Source organism: Phycodurus eques, chromosome 6 (assembly GCF_024500275.1).
Source record: "Phycodurus eques isolate BA_2022a chromosome 6, UOR_Pequ_1.1, whole genome shotgun sequence".
NCBI lineage: Eukaryota > Metazoa > Chordata > Actinopteri > Syngnathiformes > Syngnathidae > Phycodurus > Phycodurus eques.
Genome location: NC_084530.1, coordinates 30,643,157 through 30,658,654, shown reverse-complemented (window position 1 = coordinate 30,658,654; position 15,498 = coordinate 30,643,157). Strand labels below are relative to the sequence as shown.

Genomic DNA, 15,498 nt, shown 5'->3' with positions numbered 1-15,498 from the left:
AATGACAACATAATGAGGACTGCTAAAAGTCATCCCGAGGTGGATGCGTTTATAATTGGCAGGTGTGTGGGGTTTGCGGCGGACGACTTCTTCACTTACAGTGAGAGACGGCAAAGACAATGGCAACTGTGTGAGCACGAATGTGTGGAATGTGCTGTGGGGGCTTTTTTCTTTTTTTGTTTGCTTGTGACTACGCCACGACTCCCTCCCCTGCCTGAAGGAAAAGTGTGCGCGTGTATCGTGCATAGTAGGCTGGTGCAGGAGGGCTGCACCTTACAGTGGTAAATTGTACATCTTCCTCATCTTTCTTTGGGCTACATGTATTCACGGTAAACTGCTGTAGGTGATTACGCGTAGGTTAGGGAGGATATTAGGTGGGGTGGATGCCACGACGCGTGTGTGGGTTTGGGGTGAAAAGTTTAAAAAAAAAGGAGGAGGTTAAAAACAATAGCCCTATCAAAGACGTTGACATGAATATGTGTAAGATATAGGGCGAAAGCTCAACAAAGGACATTTATTCACACGTACTGGAAACGTCAGGTACACATGCACAACCTTATCGAAATTCTGAATTAAGACTTATCTAATGTATGTAAACATGCCCGACATATGTAGAAATACTACAGACACATTTTGCAGTGCAGTTTTACATATGCAAACTGGTACCACAACAATTAACATTGTGAAAGCAATATCTTTGCTGTCAGTCGAAGACAGACTTATTATCTCGTGTTGGATGTCATTACTTGTGCAGGATTACCTGACGTTGAGGTCTCTTTCTAACTAGACTGCATATCGTACAGGAGAACCTCAGTTTTCGTCTCATGTCTCGTCTTCGTATGATCTGGGTTTTGACTATTTTGTCCCAGTTTTCATACCGTTTCGTATCCGCTCAGATTGGTACAAAAAATAAATAAATAAAACATTTTAAAATAAAAAGTGTGACTCGGCCATTCATTTCCCAGAATTGATGCGCCATGCCATGTGCTTGGGACTCAGTCTGCCTTTGTTTCTTGTCGAGTTGAGCATCATCCTTCGCATTTATGCGAAGCATTTCGCAAATTGTGTTCAACTGACGGCACGGCGTATTCCACAGTGCTAGCTTTCACTCGGGCAACATCGACGTAACATATACTGTCAAAAGTCGGGGCTTCAAAATAAACGGGCCAAAGAAAGTTTGGTATAACTGTTAATATAGTGGCAGTGCTTTAATTTTGAAGGCAAAAACAAGATATTCTCTATAAAATAGATTTTTGGTTAATTCTTTGGGTGTCTGGAACACAATTGGATTGACATTATTTTCTCTGGGAAATATTGCTTTCGGTTTTAATGGGATCTGGTTTTAGTCAGACTTTCTGGAATGGATTAATGGCAAAAACCTGAGGTTCCACTAGTTAGTGTACTGGGTTACCCAAATCTATGAGGATGGCGTGCTGTTGCGAGGTGAGCTGTTTGAGCAGCTCTTTGTATGGCGCGTCATTGGCCGGTGGTCGAGAGGCGACCGTCTGCTTGAGCAAGTACTGTTCAGAGAGGAACTTCCAGATCTCGCCTCGATGCTGCCTCGGCACCCCTGTAGGCAGTAGAACAAAAGTTGGACAGAATGTGGAGGAAGTTTGATTGACAGCAGCTTCTGCTTCCCTCAAAAAATACCTGTTGTCAGTTGAGAAAAACTAGTGAAAGGATGTTACATTTCCCCATGAGAATATCTAGAAATGTCTTTTTCACACATTTATTCTGAAAATCCAGACTTCCATTTATTCTCACAGAATTGTTTGACAAATTGGTCAAATAATAGCAGCAGGAATTACATCCATCCTATACATTCTAACTAGAATAACTAGAATTTGTTGCATGGTGCAGAACAACCAGGATGCAGTTAGGTATTAACTCAAGTAGTAGCAGACGAGAGTCCCCCTGTTCTCGGTGCAAAACATGTATGCTCGACAAAAGAATTGGAATGGGAGAAAAAAACAAAAAGTAGTTCAAAGGGAAACGAACGGGATCAACTCGGATTCCTTTGCAGTGCTGGGAGAAAGGGCCAGAGCTGATAAGAAGAGACGCTGAATTACACAGTTCCAGTCAGGAGCATTATACATTAAGCTTTGGTCAATATTTGCAGATAGCGGCAAAGCCACTACTGATATACAAAGGTAAACACACCTTGAGCAACTGACGCATGTATGGTTTCGCCGTCAAATTTGACCTTTGCCCTTCCAGGACTTCCCAGCATCTTCTCCCAAACCAGTGTTATCTCCTTCAGACACGGAGTGATTTCCTCATAGTCCAGCTTGAGACGCTTGTTCTGCAAATCGCTCTCAGAAGCTGAAAACATCAACACACACACGCACATCAGTCACGTGACTTGGCAGGTGCCACTTGCATCTGGGTGACTGGGAACACCTGGCATCATCGCCAAATAGCAGCACAAGGGGCTCATCGGTTAACGACAGAATTCCGTTCCTACGGCGGCAACGTAACACGTTTTTTCTTGCCTTTCTGTGCCGCGTGAGGTATCGTTATAACTAAATTGAACAGAAATCAACGTCTTTTGCTCCCATTTTTATGAGCCGAACTCAAAGTACACTATAAGTTTTTCTATGTACATAAAAGATCCATTTCCCTCTCTGATTACTTGATGGTTTAAACCAAACTTGCTAAAATGTTGTTCAATCCATCATGTAATTAACCAGTAGTTCTGCTAGTTATCGCAACAAAAACCTAATTTCTGTGTTTGGTCACATGACATTCGCAACGCAAGTACTTGTGAGGTTAATTTTAATCGACAGCAGAAGGTAATATTACGGCTGCCCCCTGGGATTGGTGAAAATTAATTTATTTATCCGTTTAATTCTTACTCGACAAACACAATGTTAATCGGAATACTAGTTGAGACTAGTGGGAGCACATAGAATGTATTCTTGCCCCCAAACCTTGGGTGTTTCCTTCCCCTTTAAAGCACGTGGCATTGTGCTGTGTGATAGGACATCACATTTTCGAGTGGCCTTTTATTGTGGGCAGCCTAAAGCATACCTGCGCAATAACCGTGCTGCCTAATCAGCATCTTGATATGCCACACCTGTGAACTGCTCACTAACAGAGACAGACAGATTTGTGGACAATATTGAAGAGCCATTTTTTGTGTACAAAGCAAAATTCTCAGATCTTGGGGGTTTGGCTCATGAAAAATGGAAGCAAAAAAAAACAAAGTGCTACGTTTATATTTTTATGCAGTGTAGTTCATGAAGCGCAAACCGCAACCTTGGTATTTCATTATTAGAGTAAAACATTTGTATGAAAAAACATTCTAGGCCATAAATATAAAACAATCAAATGACATTAAATACAGTAGCAAGTGAGCGTGCATTCTTGTGTTGCGTGACCACATAATTCATATGCTGCTGCTGTTCGACTAAAAAAGTACCACCATTTCATTCGGCATTTGTCTTTAGGTTGTTCGACTTTCTACTTGATCAAATGTATTTTAATGACTTCAACGCAATAAAGTCCATGCACAATCGCAACTCAGAGGAAAAAAACATCAGGAAATATTAGAGGAAATGTTTGCCAATAACCCTGACACAGAAAGAACATCTGAAGCAAGATAAGGAGCATGTTTTTCCTACCATCAATAAACCTTTATTTACAGTAGGAATCACAGCTCTTACAACATCCTGTGGTGGGAATTCACCATAGACCACAGGCATAAAAGTGGATAATCAATCATATCCCAATATGGATTTTTGCACCAGGTCACAGCTTATTTATTAAGAAGGTTGCATTTTTCAAGGAAGTTGTCTTTGCAGCCATTGACTCTGACTGAACTATCACACAGTTAAAAATAAAACAAATACAAAATAACTGAAATGGACAACTTGTAAGTTTCCGTGAACAGCCATCATCAAAGAAGGTGAGGGCACACCCACAGACCCTAATCTGTTCCTGTTTTTGACAACACCCTTCCTCTCGCTGCCTCCCCAATCTCTTAACTCACGGCTCCATTCTTCTCTTGTCGTTGTCGTGTTGAAACTCAACTCGTTTCTCTATTTGTCTTGTCTGTCAAATGCTTTCTCACTCTCCTTTTCTCCCTCCATGGTCTTCACTAAGTGACCAGCTGCAACTTGGCAGATGTGCTGAGAATGACATCATCACTACAGGAGAGAGGAAGAGCGAAAAAGGCCACAGCCTTATCCAAAAATGTTTTCATAAACCCCCAGGAAAAGATGGGATTATGAGGTGTTAAGCAACCAAAGTGATTACAAGAAATCCCCCACACGAAAAGAATTGGCAAGAAGTGTTGTGATGTCATTGTAATAATAGCCCAGCTGTAACAAGCTGAAGTGTGAGTGACAATGTTTGACTGATTGTTGAATGACAGTAAAACAGTCCTAAAGCTCATAAAATATTTTTGGCACTTCACTTGCCATAATGAATAAAGTCATGCGAGCCTTCATTCACTGCACTGCACTCGTGCCATCCATCCATCCATTTTCCGTACCACTTATCCTCACGTGGGTCGCAGGCGTGCTGGAGTGGAGCCTGTTCCAGCTGACTTCGGGCGAGAGGCGGGGTACACCCTGAACTGGTCGCCAGCCAATCGCAGGGCACATTTAAACAAACAACCATTCGCACTCACATTCACACATATGGGCAATTTAGAGTCCTCAATCAAACTACCATGCATGTTTTCAGGATGTGGGAGGAAAGCGGAGTGCCTGGAGAAAATCCACGCAGGCACAGGGAGAACATGCAAACTCCACACAGGCGAGGCCGGATTTGAACCCGGGTCCTCAGAACTGTGAGGTAGATTTGCTAACCAGTCATCCAACGTGCTGCTAACGAACTTGGACATTTTTTTCATGCAACAAGGTTTACTGTAATTTCTCGTGTATAATGCACACCCATGTATAATACGCAGCCCCAAGTTCTGGAAAACCCTTCTATGTATAATTTTTACAATGCATGATTTTGCTTCGACCCATATAATCAAAATATGAAGTATTATCTGTATTTTGTTAGTTTTTTTTCAAATAATTATTATGAAGTTAAGCACTTTATTTGAACACGTAATACTTTTTTTTTTTCTTTACTTGCTCTTATCTTGAAATTCACAGCGCTACTCCTATTTAGTAAATGAGAAAACACACAGTTGTGCTCATATGTTTCATTACCCAAGCAGAATTTGTAAGATGGGTACAATTCTTTCAAGAAAACATGAAGGGCTAGGCGAAACATTTAATTTTATTTTAATGGGATTTAAACTGTCAAGCATTTCAGACAAGCATAATCATTAAACAAAACCATAAATAAATTAATGATGATTGTTGTTTAGTCATCAGTGATATTTATAAAAAAAATTCACAAATTCTGCCAGGGTATGTAAACTTATGAGCACAACTGTACATATATGCAGTCATATGCATCCCTGTCATATTGGACTGAAAGTGAAAGCTACACCTTTTTCATAACCTCTAGGTGGCGGTGGCATATTAGAATAAAAAGTGTACACGTCTCATAACCTCTAGGTGGCAGTGGCATATTGGAATGAAAGTGTATAGATTTCTCATAACTTCTAGATGGCGGCATACATTTATAAAATGTGAGGTTTTTTCCCTCCATTTCCCCCTATACCCGTGTATAATGCACACTACTGACTTCTGCCAATTTTTTCATCATTGTGTCAGTATTTATACTCGGTGATATACTTGTTTGGTGGTGTGTCATGAGATTTTTCAAATGTACAGTAAATGTGCCTTGACTCAATAAAGGTTGTAAACACTAATAAGTAAAAGAGGAAAGTTTTTGGACAGAGAAGATAGCTGTCACACACAGTAAGAATAGACACTTTTGTTCTTACCAGGAGGCTGGGGTCAAGTTCATTAGAACACGCTCCCTGGTTTAAGCCCAACTTGTGGTCAAGCCGGCACATCCCTATCGCCTCTTATACCAGAGCTGCCTTTCTCTGGAAAACTCCTCCCTTGATAACACGCGAAAAGCACTGTGGACACTCCACCCAGGATCTGACTGACGCATGCACAGATGGATGCACGCACACACACAAACACAAAGAGTTGACCCATAAAGTAGACGAGACAGACATAGGTTTCTGCTTTTCCACCAAGTTTACTGTAAATGACTCAACTTGTTCCACATCAGGCAAAGTTTGTGCTTCAATCCATCTGTAATGAGCTCATTTTATATGAACGGTGATAGGTGAGAATGACCCACACTTTTTTCTATTTCGTACATATCTCAATTGAACAGGTAGTCTTTAAATAAGTACTGATTTTGGAAAATAATCTAACCTCAGTGTGTTTTGTTTTTTACAGTGGTTCATTTACAACTTTATGCCAATTAGGGATTTAAAAATGCACCTTCAAAAAATTGCCTCACAGTTAATAATGGTTTTATGATGGTGGCAGTTGGATAGTTGAATGTATAATTTCTATTGCCATTATTTCCGATGTGGGGAAATACAAACAAAGATCGAACAGCTTCCCGAAACCTTTTCTTTTCGACTTTAAATGCCTGACTGTACTTTGGTGGTTCCGAGGAGGTACTGTGTCAGTCGTTGGAATTAAATGTTATTCCACAGAGTAATACGTGGTGGAAAAATGGTTAGAAAACAGCGACAGGGAACCAAGTTCCACGCAGACACACAACTGCCATAAAGGCATTTCTCACCCTCACAGAGGAAAAAAAACAACTGAAGAATTTGTGTTCAGCATGTGCGTGTGATGGAGATAGGAAAAGTTAAATAAGAGAGTGGTCAAAGATCAGACTTGATTTTCTTACATCACACTTGACCCACATCTAATATCATCACCTTCCTGAGCAGGCAATAAAGCCGTCAGGGGTGTGGCAAAAAGTTAGCTGTGTGTTGATACAAGCCAACTAGGTCAGGAAATGGGTGGGGCATTTAACACACCCTTGGATGTGCCAAGTGCCAACAAAAAACACAAACAAAACGTAAAAAACGCCTCTATATGCCTATAATGTGTTAGTTTGAGGTGAGTTTAAAAAATAAAAAAAAACAGATGTGCACTTAATCACTAATTATGCATGTGTAAGCATATCTCGGAAGGCCTGACTGCCAGAGATGAGGATAAGAGTTGTGTAACATTTATTATTAGCACAACATCATAAATACTGTTGTATACACTGTACTTGTGTGCACAAATACTTGTTGGGAAAGTGTTTTGTCAGTTCTACCACCCTTCATTCGTTCAACTCACCCTGTAGTTTCTGGTTCTCTCGTTCCATCCTCTGCAGGAGGATCTGTTGCAGGATGGCTGTCCTCCATAGTTCCCTCAGCTCCTCTTTGCTCCTTCTGGTTCTCACTTCGGGCAGCGCCCTCTTGGACAAGTCCACACTTCCTGCACCGACAGCTTGGCCCCCACATGCCCGACCCCCATCTAGACCGTCTCCACGCTCTGAAAGACAAGATTTTACGGCATGATATCAGGTCAGAAAACATTGAGACCAACTTAGGTGTTTGCTACGGCAATTACCAGGGAAATGTTTGAATGAAGACTATTATAAAAGTGCTCATTGCAAATACACGTCTCACATCGTTAATCGATACAAATTTAATAACATACGGTCTGTCAATACTGCGGAATCCCGAAGTTGAATAACCCTCGTACAATCTGGAGTTCAACCAACTTTTCCAGGAGCTTATAGGTCAAAATTCAGAACTTGGGAGTTGATCATCATGATGTAAGATGTCAAATGTGACGTTTTTTTAGGATGGCAAAAAGGAAAAGTGTGATGAACTACAGAACGAATAATGGACCTTAATCAAGTAAATGCCCTAGAACTTATAACAATAATGGCTAATGACTTGCTGAAATGACAAGAGAAACTTGTCAATAAATTGCTCTCCATTTTGTGTATGTCAGACATCTTCAAAGGGTGAGTAGTTTTACTTGAGTGTACTTTTATCATATAGCAATTACGGTAACCTCTCTTAACCCATGTATAACAGTGAGTACTATGCTACTAAAATGTTCTGTATTCTGTATAGTCAATAAAGCTGTTATGATGGTGATAGCTTGTGCACAAAACTTCATCCATCCATCCATTTTCTGAGCCGCTTCTCCTCACTAGGGACGCGGGGGTGCTGGAGCCAATCCCTGCTGTCATCGGGCAGGAGGCGGTGTACACCCTGAACTGGTTGCCAGCCAATTGCAGGGCACATACAAACAAATAACCAATCGCACTCACATTCACACCTACGGGCAATTTAGAGTCTCCAATTCATGCATGTTTTTGGGATGTGGGAGGAAAGCGGAGTGCCCGGAGAAAAGCCACGCAGGCACGGGGAGAACATGCAAACTCCACACAGGCGGGGCCGGGGATTGAACCCCGGTCATCAGAACTGTGAGGCAGACGCTCTAACCAGTCGTCCGCCCTGGCCGCCCAGCCCAAAACTGATTATAGATTATTTCATAAGGGTCAATTTATTTTGAAATTAGAATGAGCATCTCTGAAAGGATCCAAAAAAGGTCAACAAATTTAGAATTTCCACTACTCCAAGCAATACAAATTGAAAATGATCACCAAATTGACAAATGATAAATCATCCAATAAAAATACATTAATAAATGCTCAATCATCGTCAGACATACAGTCATGGCTAAAAACGGTGCCAATTTATTTTAGCCATGACTGTCTTAAAAGAAATATGCTTTCCCCCCCCCGACATGAAATCAGACTAAACGTTTCTTGTTTTAGGTCAATTAGAAGAAGAAAAAAAATGTGCTAAATGCCAGAATAATGAGAAAATGATTTTATTTTATTTTTTTTAAATACAAATATATGATAGTCAATCCAGTCATGGCTGGCGTGCCAATGTTTTTAGCTGTGACAGTACGAATCACAGCATTGTTTACAAATCTCACAAGCTTCACAAAAAACGAAAACAAAAAACAATGTGTGTATATATACATATATATACACACATATATATATACATACATATTTATATACTGTGCATACACACACACACACACACACACACACACACACACGTGTGGTGAAAAACAATGTGCAGTATCAATAAATAAATACAATCATCATAACCTAGCTCTAATGTAAGTGTTCCTTTGATACTTGAACACAACTGGCATAGCTCTTCTTCTCTCAAACCTTTGAGACACTCATGGAAAATAAAAAAATAAAGCTAAACATAGATAAGTATATTTTGACAGAGATGGGTGCAACACACACCAAGAATACAAAACAAAAAAAAAAATGGTGTGAGACTCCACCCTAAAGTACAGGGTGGATCCCAAACCTCAAAATACCCTGTGTTGTCTGGAAGAAGGACATCCGGTGACAACTAGCCAGATGGTACTTCACCTACAAATAGGGTACTTCAATACAATACACACACGATGACAATACTGTTCTTTGTGTGACATGAGGGCAACGTCGATGTGGACCTTCTGTCTGTGTCAGGGAGGCTTGCAAAGATGTGCTGAAACATTCACCACAGTCACTCAACAAACGTGAGGCACTCAACACACGAGCACATACGTCTCAGAGAGACATGTATTTGTTAGACAAACACAGACTGCTCTACCACTTCTACAAAAGTCTTCAGCAGTGCGTGTGTCACAATAAATGTGCGCACACACTCACAGTCTTCATAAGACAATACCTCCCAAGGCCCTTACTCCAATCATACACTTGCATTTGTATATACGCACTAGGTACAATTAAACTGATGTTTCTTCCTTTTTGCAACCAGCCTCCCCTACGTTGATGTACTGTAAAGCTGCTGTGTTAAATACAAATGGACAGAGCAAGCGTGCGGACGGTAAAGAAATGGTCAGAAGGCAAATAAGAAGCTATGAATGTAGATGCTCTAGACTACTAAAAGATGGTACGACACGCCACACAACAGTGAATATAAAGGTTGGTGCTATCATTGAGCGATACAACTGAATTATATGGGTTTGTCATGGCTATACTAAGAACGCTACTGTCCTTAGAAACCAGGGTACCATCAACATGATTTCAAATCTGGCATTATGAAATGCTGCTTTGAGAAAACTGCAGTAAGGGCACAACCTTGAATAAACACTCCAACTTATAACTTCATCTCTCCCTTACATACAAACACACCATGCAAAGTGTGTCAACAAGGCTGGCGCTTTCCTTTGACGCTGTCGATGTGGACAGTCACCACAACCTTGAGACACCGCTGCCCTCCCTAACACATAAATACAGTGACACACCCACGATCTCATGTGTGTATGCACACGCATAAATTAATACACACACAATCCAAGCAGCTGATACAAAGTCCATCACATTGAAGGTTTGTCCACCTTCCATGACACTTGAACAAATGTAAGTCAATACCACCATATTCGAGTCTTGAATCAACCTAGCATGCATGTTTTTGGGATGTGGGAGGAAACCGGAGTAGCCAGAGAAAAGCCAGGCAGGCACAGGGAAAACATGCAAACTTCACACAGGCGAGGCCGGATTTGAACCCGCAACCTCAGAACTGTGAGGTAGCTAACCAGTCGTCCACTGTGCCGACCCAGAAATGAACTGGCAAAATGTGTCAATTTAAATAAGTCTACACTTTTTATTTTTTGGACTTTTTGCTTGTCTGATGTGGCGACCCCTGGCAGGAAAAAGCTGAAAGTCACTTCTTTTTCTTACAGTATACAAAAAAAAAAACACACCAATATGATACCTTTACTTTTTTGTGAGCCAGATAATAAGTAATAGGAGCTTTTGTTGTCTGTGGAACATTTTTCTCTAGGTTAATTTTTAACAGTCAAGTTTTCATACCGATGGGACAGCGTGACATACTAAACAAGCTCATCTGTCAACAACTCAATGTCACACACACACTCACAAAGCTACACAAATGGTACATGCAGTATAATTATCACAACACAGGATCTGAAGACGGGCAGGCACAAGCATGATTCCCACTAGTGAGTAAGAAGGACATTTGTGTGTGTACAGAAGATCTGCTGAGATTAGAATGACTGAAGTTATCAGTCAAGTTTAAAACCTACAGAAATGTTTCTCGATGCATTCATGATGCATGTTTATTGATTAAGCAATTTAAACAGTAGGAAAAAATATTGCATTTTAATATGCAGGCAATCCATACTGGCTGTGACAATTATGAAATAATGATCTCACAACAAGGAGGACAATCCTCTTTGTACCTGTACACAACTCCTTCCACTCCTCTTACTGCATGTCAACATCATTTGAAACAAAAGAGTGACACAAAGTGGTAAGACTCTATTACTGCATGCAGGTTTATGTTTTATGAGAAAACCTTTTTTAATCTTGCATTGTCTTTATTGTGTAGGTTTGACCTGGCTCATAAATAAAACAGTTGTCACATTTTATTTTGTCCCACTATTTCCATTCTTTTCCGGTGATGGATGAAAAAACTGTAAATATCTCCGTTCAAGGCCGAACTTCACCAGTTGCTCAGGATTCTTACCATTGACATCTGTGTTTTTCTGAGGGGTTGCGACTCGCAGGAAGATCTGCTGCCTCCAAGAGTGTCGGTGACTGCGCAAAGGGCTTTCTCCAACATCATATTCTGCACTTGATACATAGAGGGCTGCTACATCTCTAAAAAGAAGGTGACACAATGGTCTGTCGTGAAAATACACATAAACTACACTAAATGTACCGAAGAAGTTTGAGGAGCCTATGAAGCACATATCTTCACACAGACATTGGTATGATTATTTGATATACATCTGTACCTGCTCTTTGTTTCTGGGCAGTCGTTTTCTTTGACAGGGGCCAGGAATTGAAATTTCAAAAAGTTAGGAACAGAGGATGAGGAGTGGAGTCGAGCACGCAGTCCACTCAGCGGACTGATGTAGACGGTGTGAGAGGAAGCGGGTGAAAAGACAGACAAGGGACCCGTTCACGCACGGACACATTGCAAGAAGTACAACCCCAATTCCAATGAAGTTGGGACGTATTGTTAAACATAAATAAAAACAATACAATGATTTGCAAATCATGTTCAACCTATATTTAATTGAATACACTACAAAGACAAAATATGTAATGTTCAAACTGATAAACTTGATTGTTTTTAGCAAATAATCATTAACTTAGAATTTGATGGCTGCAACACGTTCCCAAAAAGCTGGGACAGGGTGATGTTTACCACTGTGTTGCATCACCTTGTCTTTGAACAACATTCAAGAAACGTTTGGGAACTGAGGAGACTAATTGTTGAAGCTTCCCAGGTGGAATTATTTCCCATTCTTGCTTGATGTGCAGCTTCAGCTGTTCAACAGTCCGGGGTCTCCGTTGTCGTATTTCACGCTTCATAATGCGCCGCACATTTTCAATGGGAGACAGGTCTGGACTCCAGGCAGGCCAGTCTAGTACCCGCACTCTTTTACTACCAAGCCACTCTGTTGTAACACGTGCAGAATGTGGTTTGGCATTGTCTTGCTGAAATAAGCAGGGGCGTCCATGAAAAAGACGTTGCTTGGATGGCAGCATATGTTTCTCCAAAACCTGTATGTACCTTTCAGCATGAATGGTGCCTTCACAGATGTGTAAGTTACCCATGCCATTGGCACTAACACAGCCCCGTACCATCACAGATGCATCCATAACAGTCCGCATGGTTCTTTTCCTCTTTGGCCCGGAGGACACGACGTCCACAATTTCCAATGCGGACTCTTCGGACCACAGAACACTTTTCCACTTTGCGTCAGTCCATCTTAAATGAGATCGAGCCCAGAGAAGCCGACGCCGTTTCTAGGTGTTGTTGATAAATGGCTTTTGCTCTGCATAGTAGAGTTTCAAGTGCAGTGCCGCCTGCGGGATTGAAGGTCACGGGCATTCAATGTTGGTTTTCGGCCTCGCCGCTTGCATGCAGTGATTTCTATAGATTCTCTGAACCTTTTGATGATGTTATGGACTGTAGATGATAAAATCCCTAAATTCCTTGCAATTGTACGTTGAGGAACATTGTCCTTAAACTGTTCGACTATTTTCTCACGCACTTGTTCACAAAGAGGTGAACCTCGCCCCATCTTTGCTTGTGAATGACTAAGCCTTTTATACCCTATCATGGCATCCACTTGTTCCCGATTAGCCTGTTCACCTGTGGGATGTTCGAAAGAGGTGTTTGATGAGCATTCCTCAACTTTCTCACTCTTTTATGTCACCTGTCCTAGCTTTTCTTAGAACCTGTTGCAGCCATAAAATTCTAAGTTAATGATTATTTGCTAAAAACAATCGTGCATCAGTTTGAACATTAAATACCTTGTCTTTGTAGTGTATACAATTAAATATAGGTTGAACATGATTTGCAAATCATTGTATTCTGTTTTGATTTGTTTAACACAACATCCCAACTTCATTGGAATTGGGGTTATATATTATTGTCGCTGTCAGGCAGAAACCTCGTATGTCCAAACATGGTCAATTCAATTCTTGTATATATATTTTTGTACAAATTGATAGCGATTGTCGGTCCACATGTGGTCTGTTATTTTCACAAGTTATTCACCAATTTAAGTGTTGAAAATAGCTCGAGGAAAACTATTAACTCTCTTGAACACTTCAACAGTCCGAGAAATGTCGTATAACTCCACCTACCTCTTCTTGACTCTGCGGGAGCCTCACGGCGTTATGTCGCCTCAAGATTCAAAGTCTATGTTTTTTTTGTTTCTTTTAGACAAAAATGAGTGAAATTAGTTAGATGAGATATATTTGAGTAGGCCCATGTCATAAAAAAATGATAGCTGTAATGCTTCATTGCACATTATCAGCTCATTGTTTTTTAATTGCTTTACTCATGGCTCTTAGACCTTTGAAATAGTGTTTGACAAGATGACTTCTCTACAGTTTGCCTTTGTTAAGTATTTAAGCCTTTTCTCTTGTCAGGGGCTCAGCATGAGCGTAAACTTTGACGGGCAAGGCTGACAGCGGCAACGTGCCTGCAACATTGCAATCAATGACAGCTTAATCAAAGTAATTGTTTTAGAGATGCAAGGATTCTGCACGACCGCGAGTTTATGCTTGATGGAATGCTGCATTTTGGCTTGCTAATAGTGAGGAAAACTTTTTTAATGTTTTAAGATGCCAGCTGATGCAAATCATTCCATCTCTTCCTGCATGTGTCTGTGTGAACAGGGCCTCACATGAATATACAGAAAACAAGTAAAGAAGAAGCCATGAAAAATGTTACAAATCGGAAGACAGAAATTCACACTGTATGCAACAGCGCAACATTCTCACCGTCTTTTACTGAGCCTTGCTCCGGTTGAAGGAGAGGAAGGAGGGAGCAGAGGAGAGGAGGATGAGGAGCAGTTAGGAACGGGAGGAAGAGCGGTGTCGGATGGAAGACGTCTGAGAAGTGGTGCAAATGTGGAGAGTCAAAAAGGAGAAGTAGTCAAGGACATGTGTGAACACCGACTAAAGGGAGAGGCAGAAGTCAAGGGAAACAATGCAAGCGCTTAACTCTATGTGATTTCCACATTTTTAGAAGGTGATATTTTGTATTTTGAGTCTTTTATCGAGCTTGCCAAATGTATTTCAAGTCACATAAATTAGACTTGGAAATTCCACTACTGCCTGATTAGTCCTTGTTCTTGTGCATCCTTTGAAAGTGATTATAGTATTAGAAGTTGACACCTTACTGGATTGCTTTATAATGTACTTGACAGCCTATAAATGCGTTTTGAATGACTGGTTGGTAGTGATCCAAGTTAGGCTTTTTTGTCATCTTTTTTGTCTGCTAAAAAAATCTAACAACACTGAAAATGTGTTGTGTTGATAAATAATAATAACAGAAGAGTATGTCTTTCAAATACTGAAAGATAAGCCACATGATCAGGTTTCAACATCCTTGTGTCATTGTGAAAGCGGATATGAAAAGTTGTGTGTCCTTGTTGCCACCTGAGGGACGCTAAAGGCAGCTATTCTAAAACACAACCCTCGTCCATGCCACTGACAAGTTTCTTTAATGATTTTTCAGCTCAATGCAAAGACTCATGGGAGTGAGTGGGATGTGAGTAACTTTTCCCGTTTATTTTTTTACCCAGCAGATGCACTATAAACCCCAAGTCCTCATGCCACCACCCAGAGGTGACAACGATGATTGTGTGTTTCTTACTTGCTCTGGTGTGGCGTGTCCGTGCTGACAGAGTAGTGTCGTAAGAGCTTGGGCTTTGAAGCAGCCGCAGGGTCCTGCCGTGGCGTGTAGGTTAAAGTGCGCGCCGGTGAATCATCCGCTGAGGAGGGAGTACGGGGGTGGCTGAAGGTGCTGGCCCGTCTACGGAAGCCCTGCGGCTGACTGTCACCTGGTAGAGAGGAGGAGGGGGAGGGAGATGGGGAAGCAAAGGGGTCAAGCCGCTTCAGGTCTCCTGTAGAGTTGTGGCACCTGAGGAGGAAAAACGGCTTCCAGTTAAGTAGTTTAACTTTACAATATAAAATGTGCTCTGTCGGTGGAATTCAGGAAGACTCTGGCAT

At 41.1% G+C, this 15,498-nt stretch overlaps 1 protein-coding gene across 4 annotated transcripts in view; it reads right to left on the bottom strand.

Moving 5' to 3' along the window:
• The window catches only part of tbc1d1 (TBC1 (tre-2/USP6, BUB2, cdc16) domain family, member 1), a 40,367-nt gene that overhangs the window by 8,804 nt on the left and 16,065 nt on the right, over positions 1 to 15,498 (bottom strand). For 3 of the 4 annotated variants that reach the window (XM_061679125.1, XM_061679123.1, XM_061679122.1), the window contains exons 10-16: positions 15,143 to 15,409; positions 14,266 to 14,376; positions 11,757 to 11,870; positions 11,486 to 11,619; positions 7,233 to 7,430; positions 2,161 to 2,322; positions 1,412 to 1,570 (exon numbers count right to left, since the gene is read on the bottom strand). In XM_061679125.1, the coding sequence (XP_061535109.1) occupies positions 1,412 to 1,570; positions 2,161 to 2,322; positions 7,233 to 7,430; positions 11,486 to 11,619; positions 11,757 to 11,870; positions 14,266 to 14,376; positions 15,143 to 15,409 (1,145 nt within the window). The remainder of the gene's footprint in view (positions 1 to 1,411; positions 1,571 to 2,160; positions 2,323 to 7,232; positions 7,431 to 11,485; positions 11,620 to 11,756; positions 11,871 to 14,265; positions 14,377 to 15,142; positions 15,410 to 15,498) is intronic. The other variant, XM_061679124.1, reaches the window with a different exon arrangement.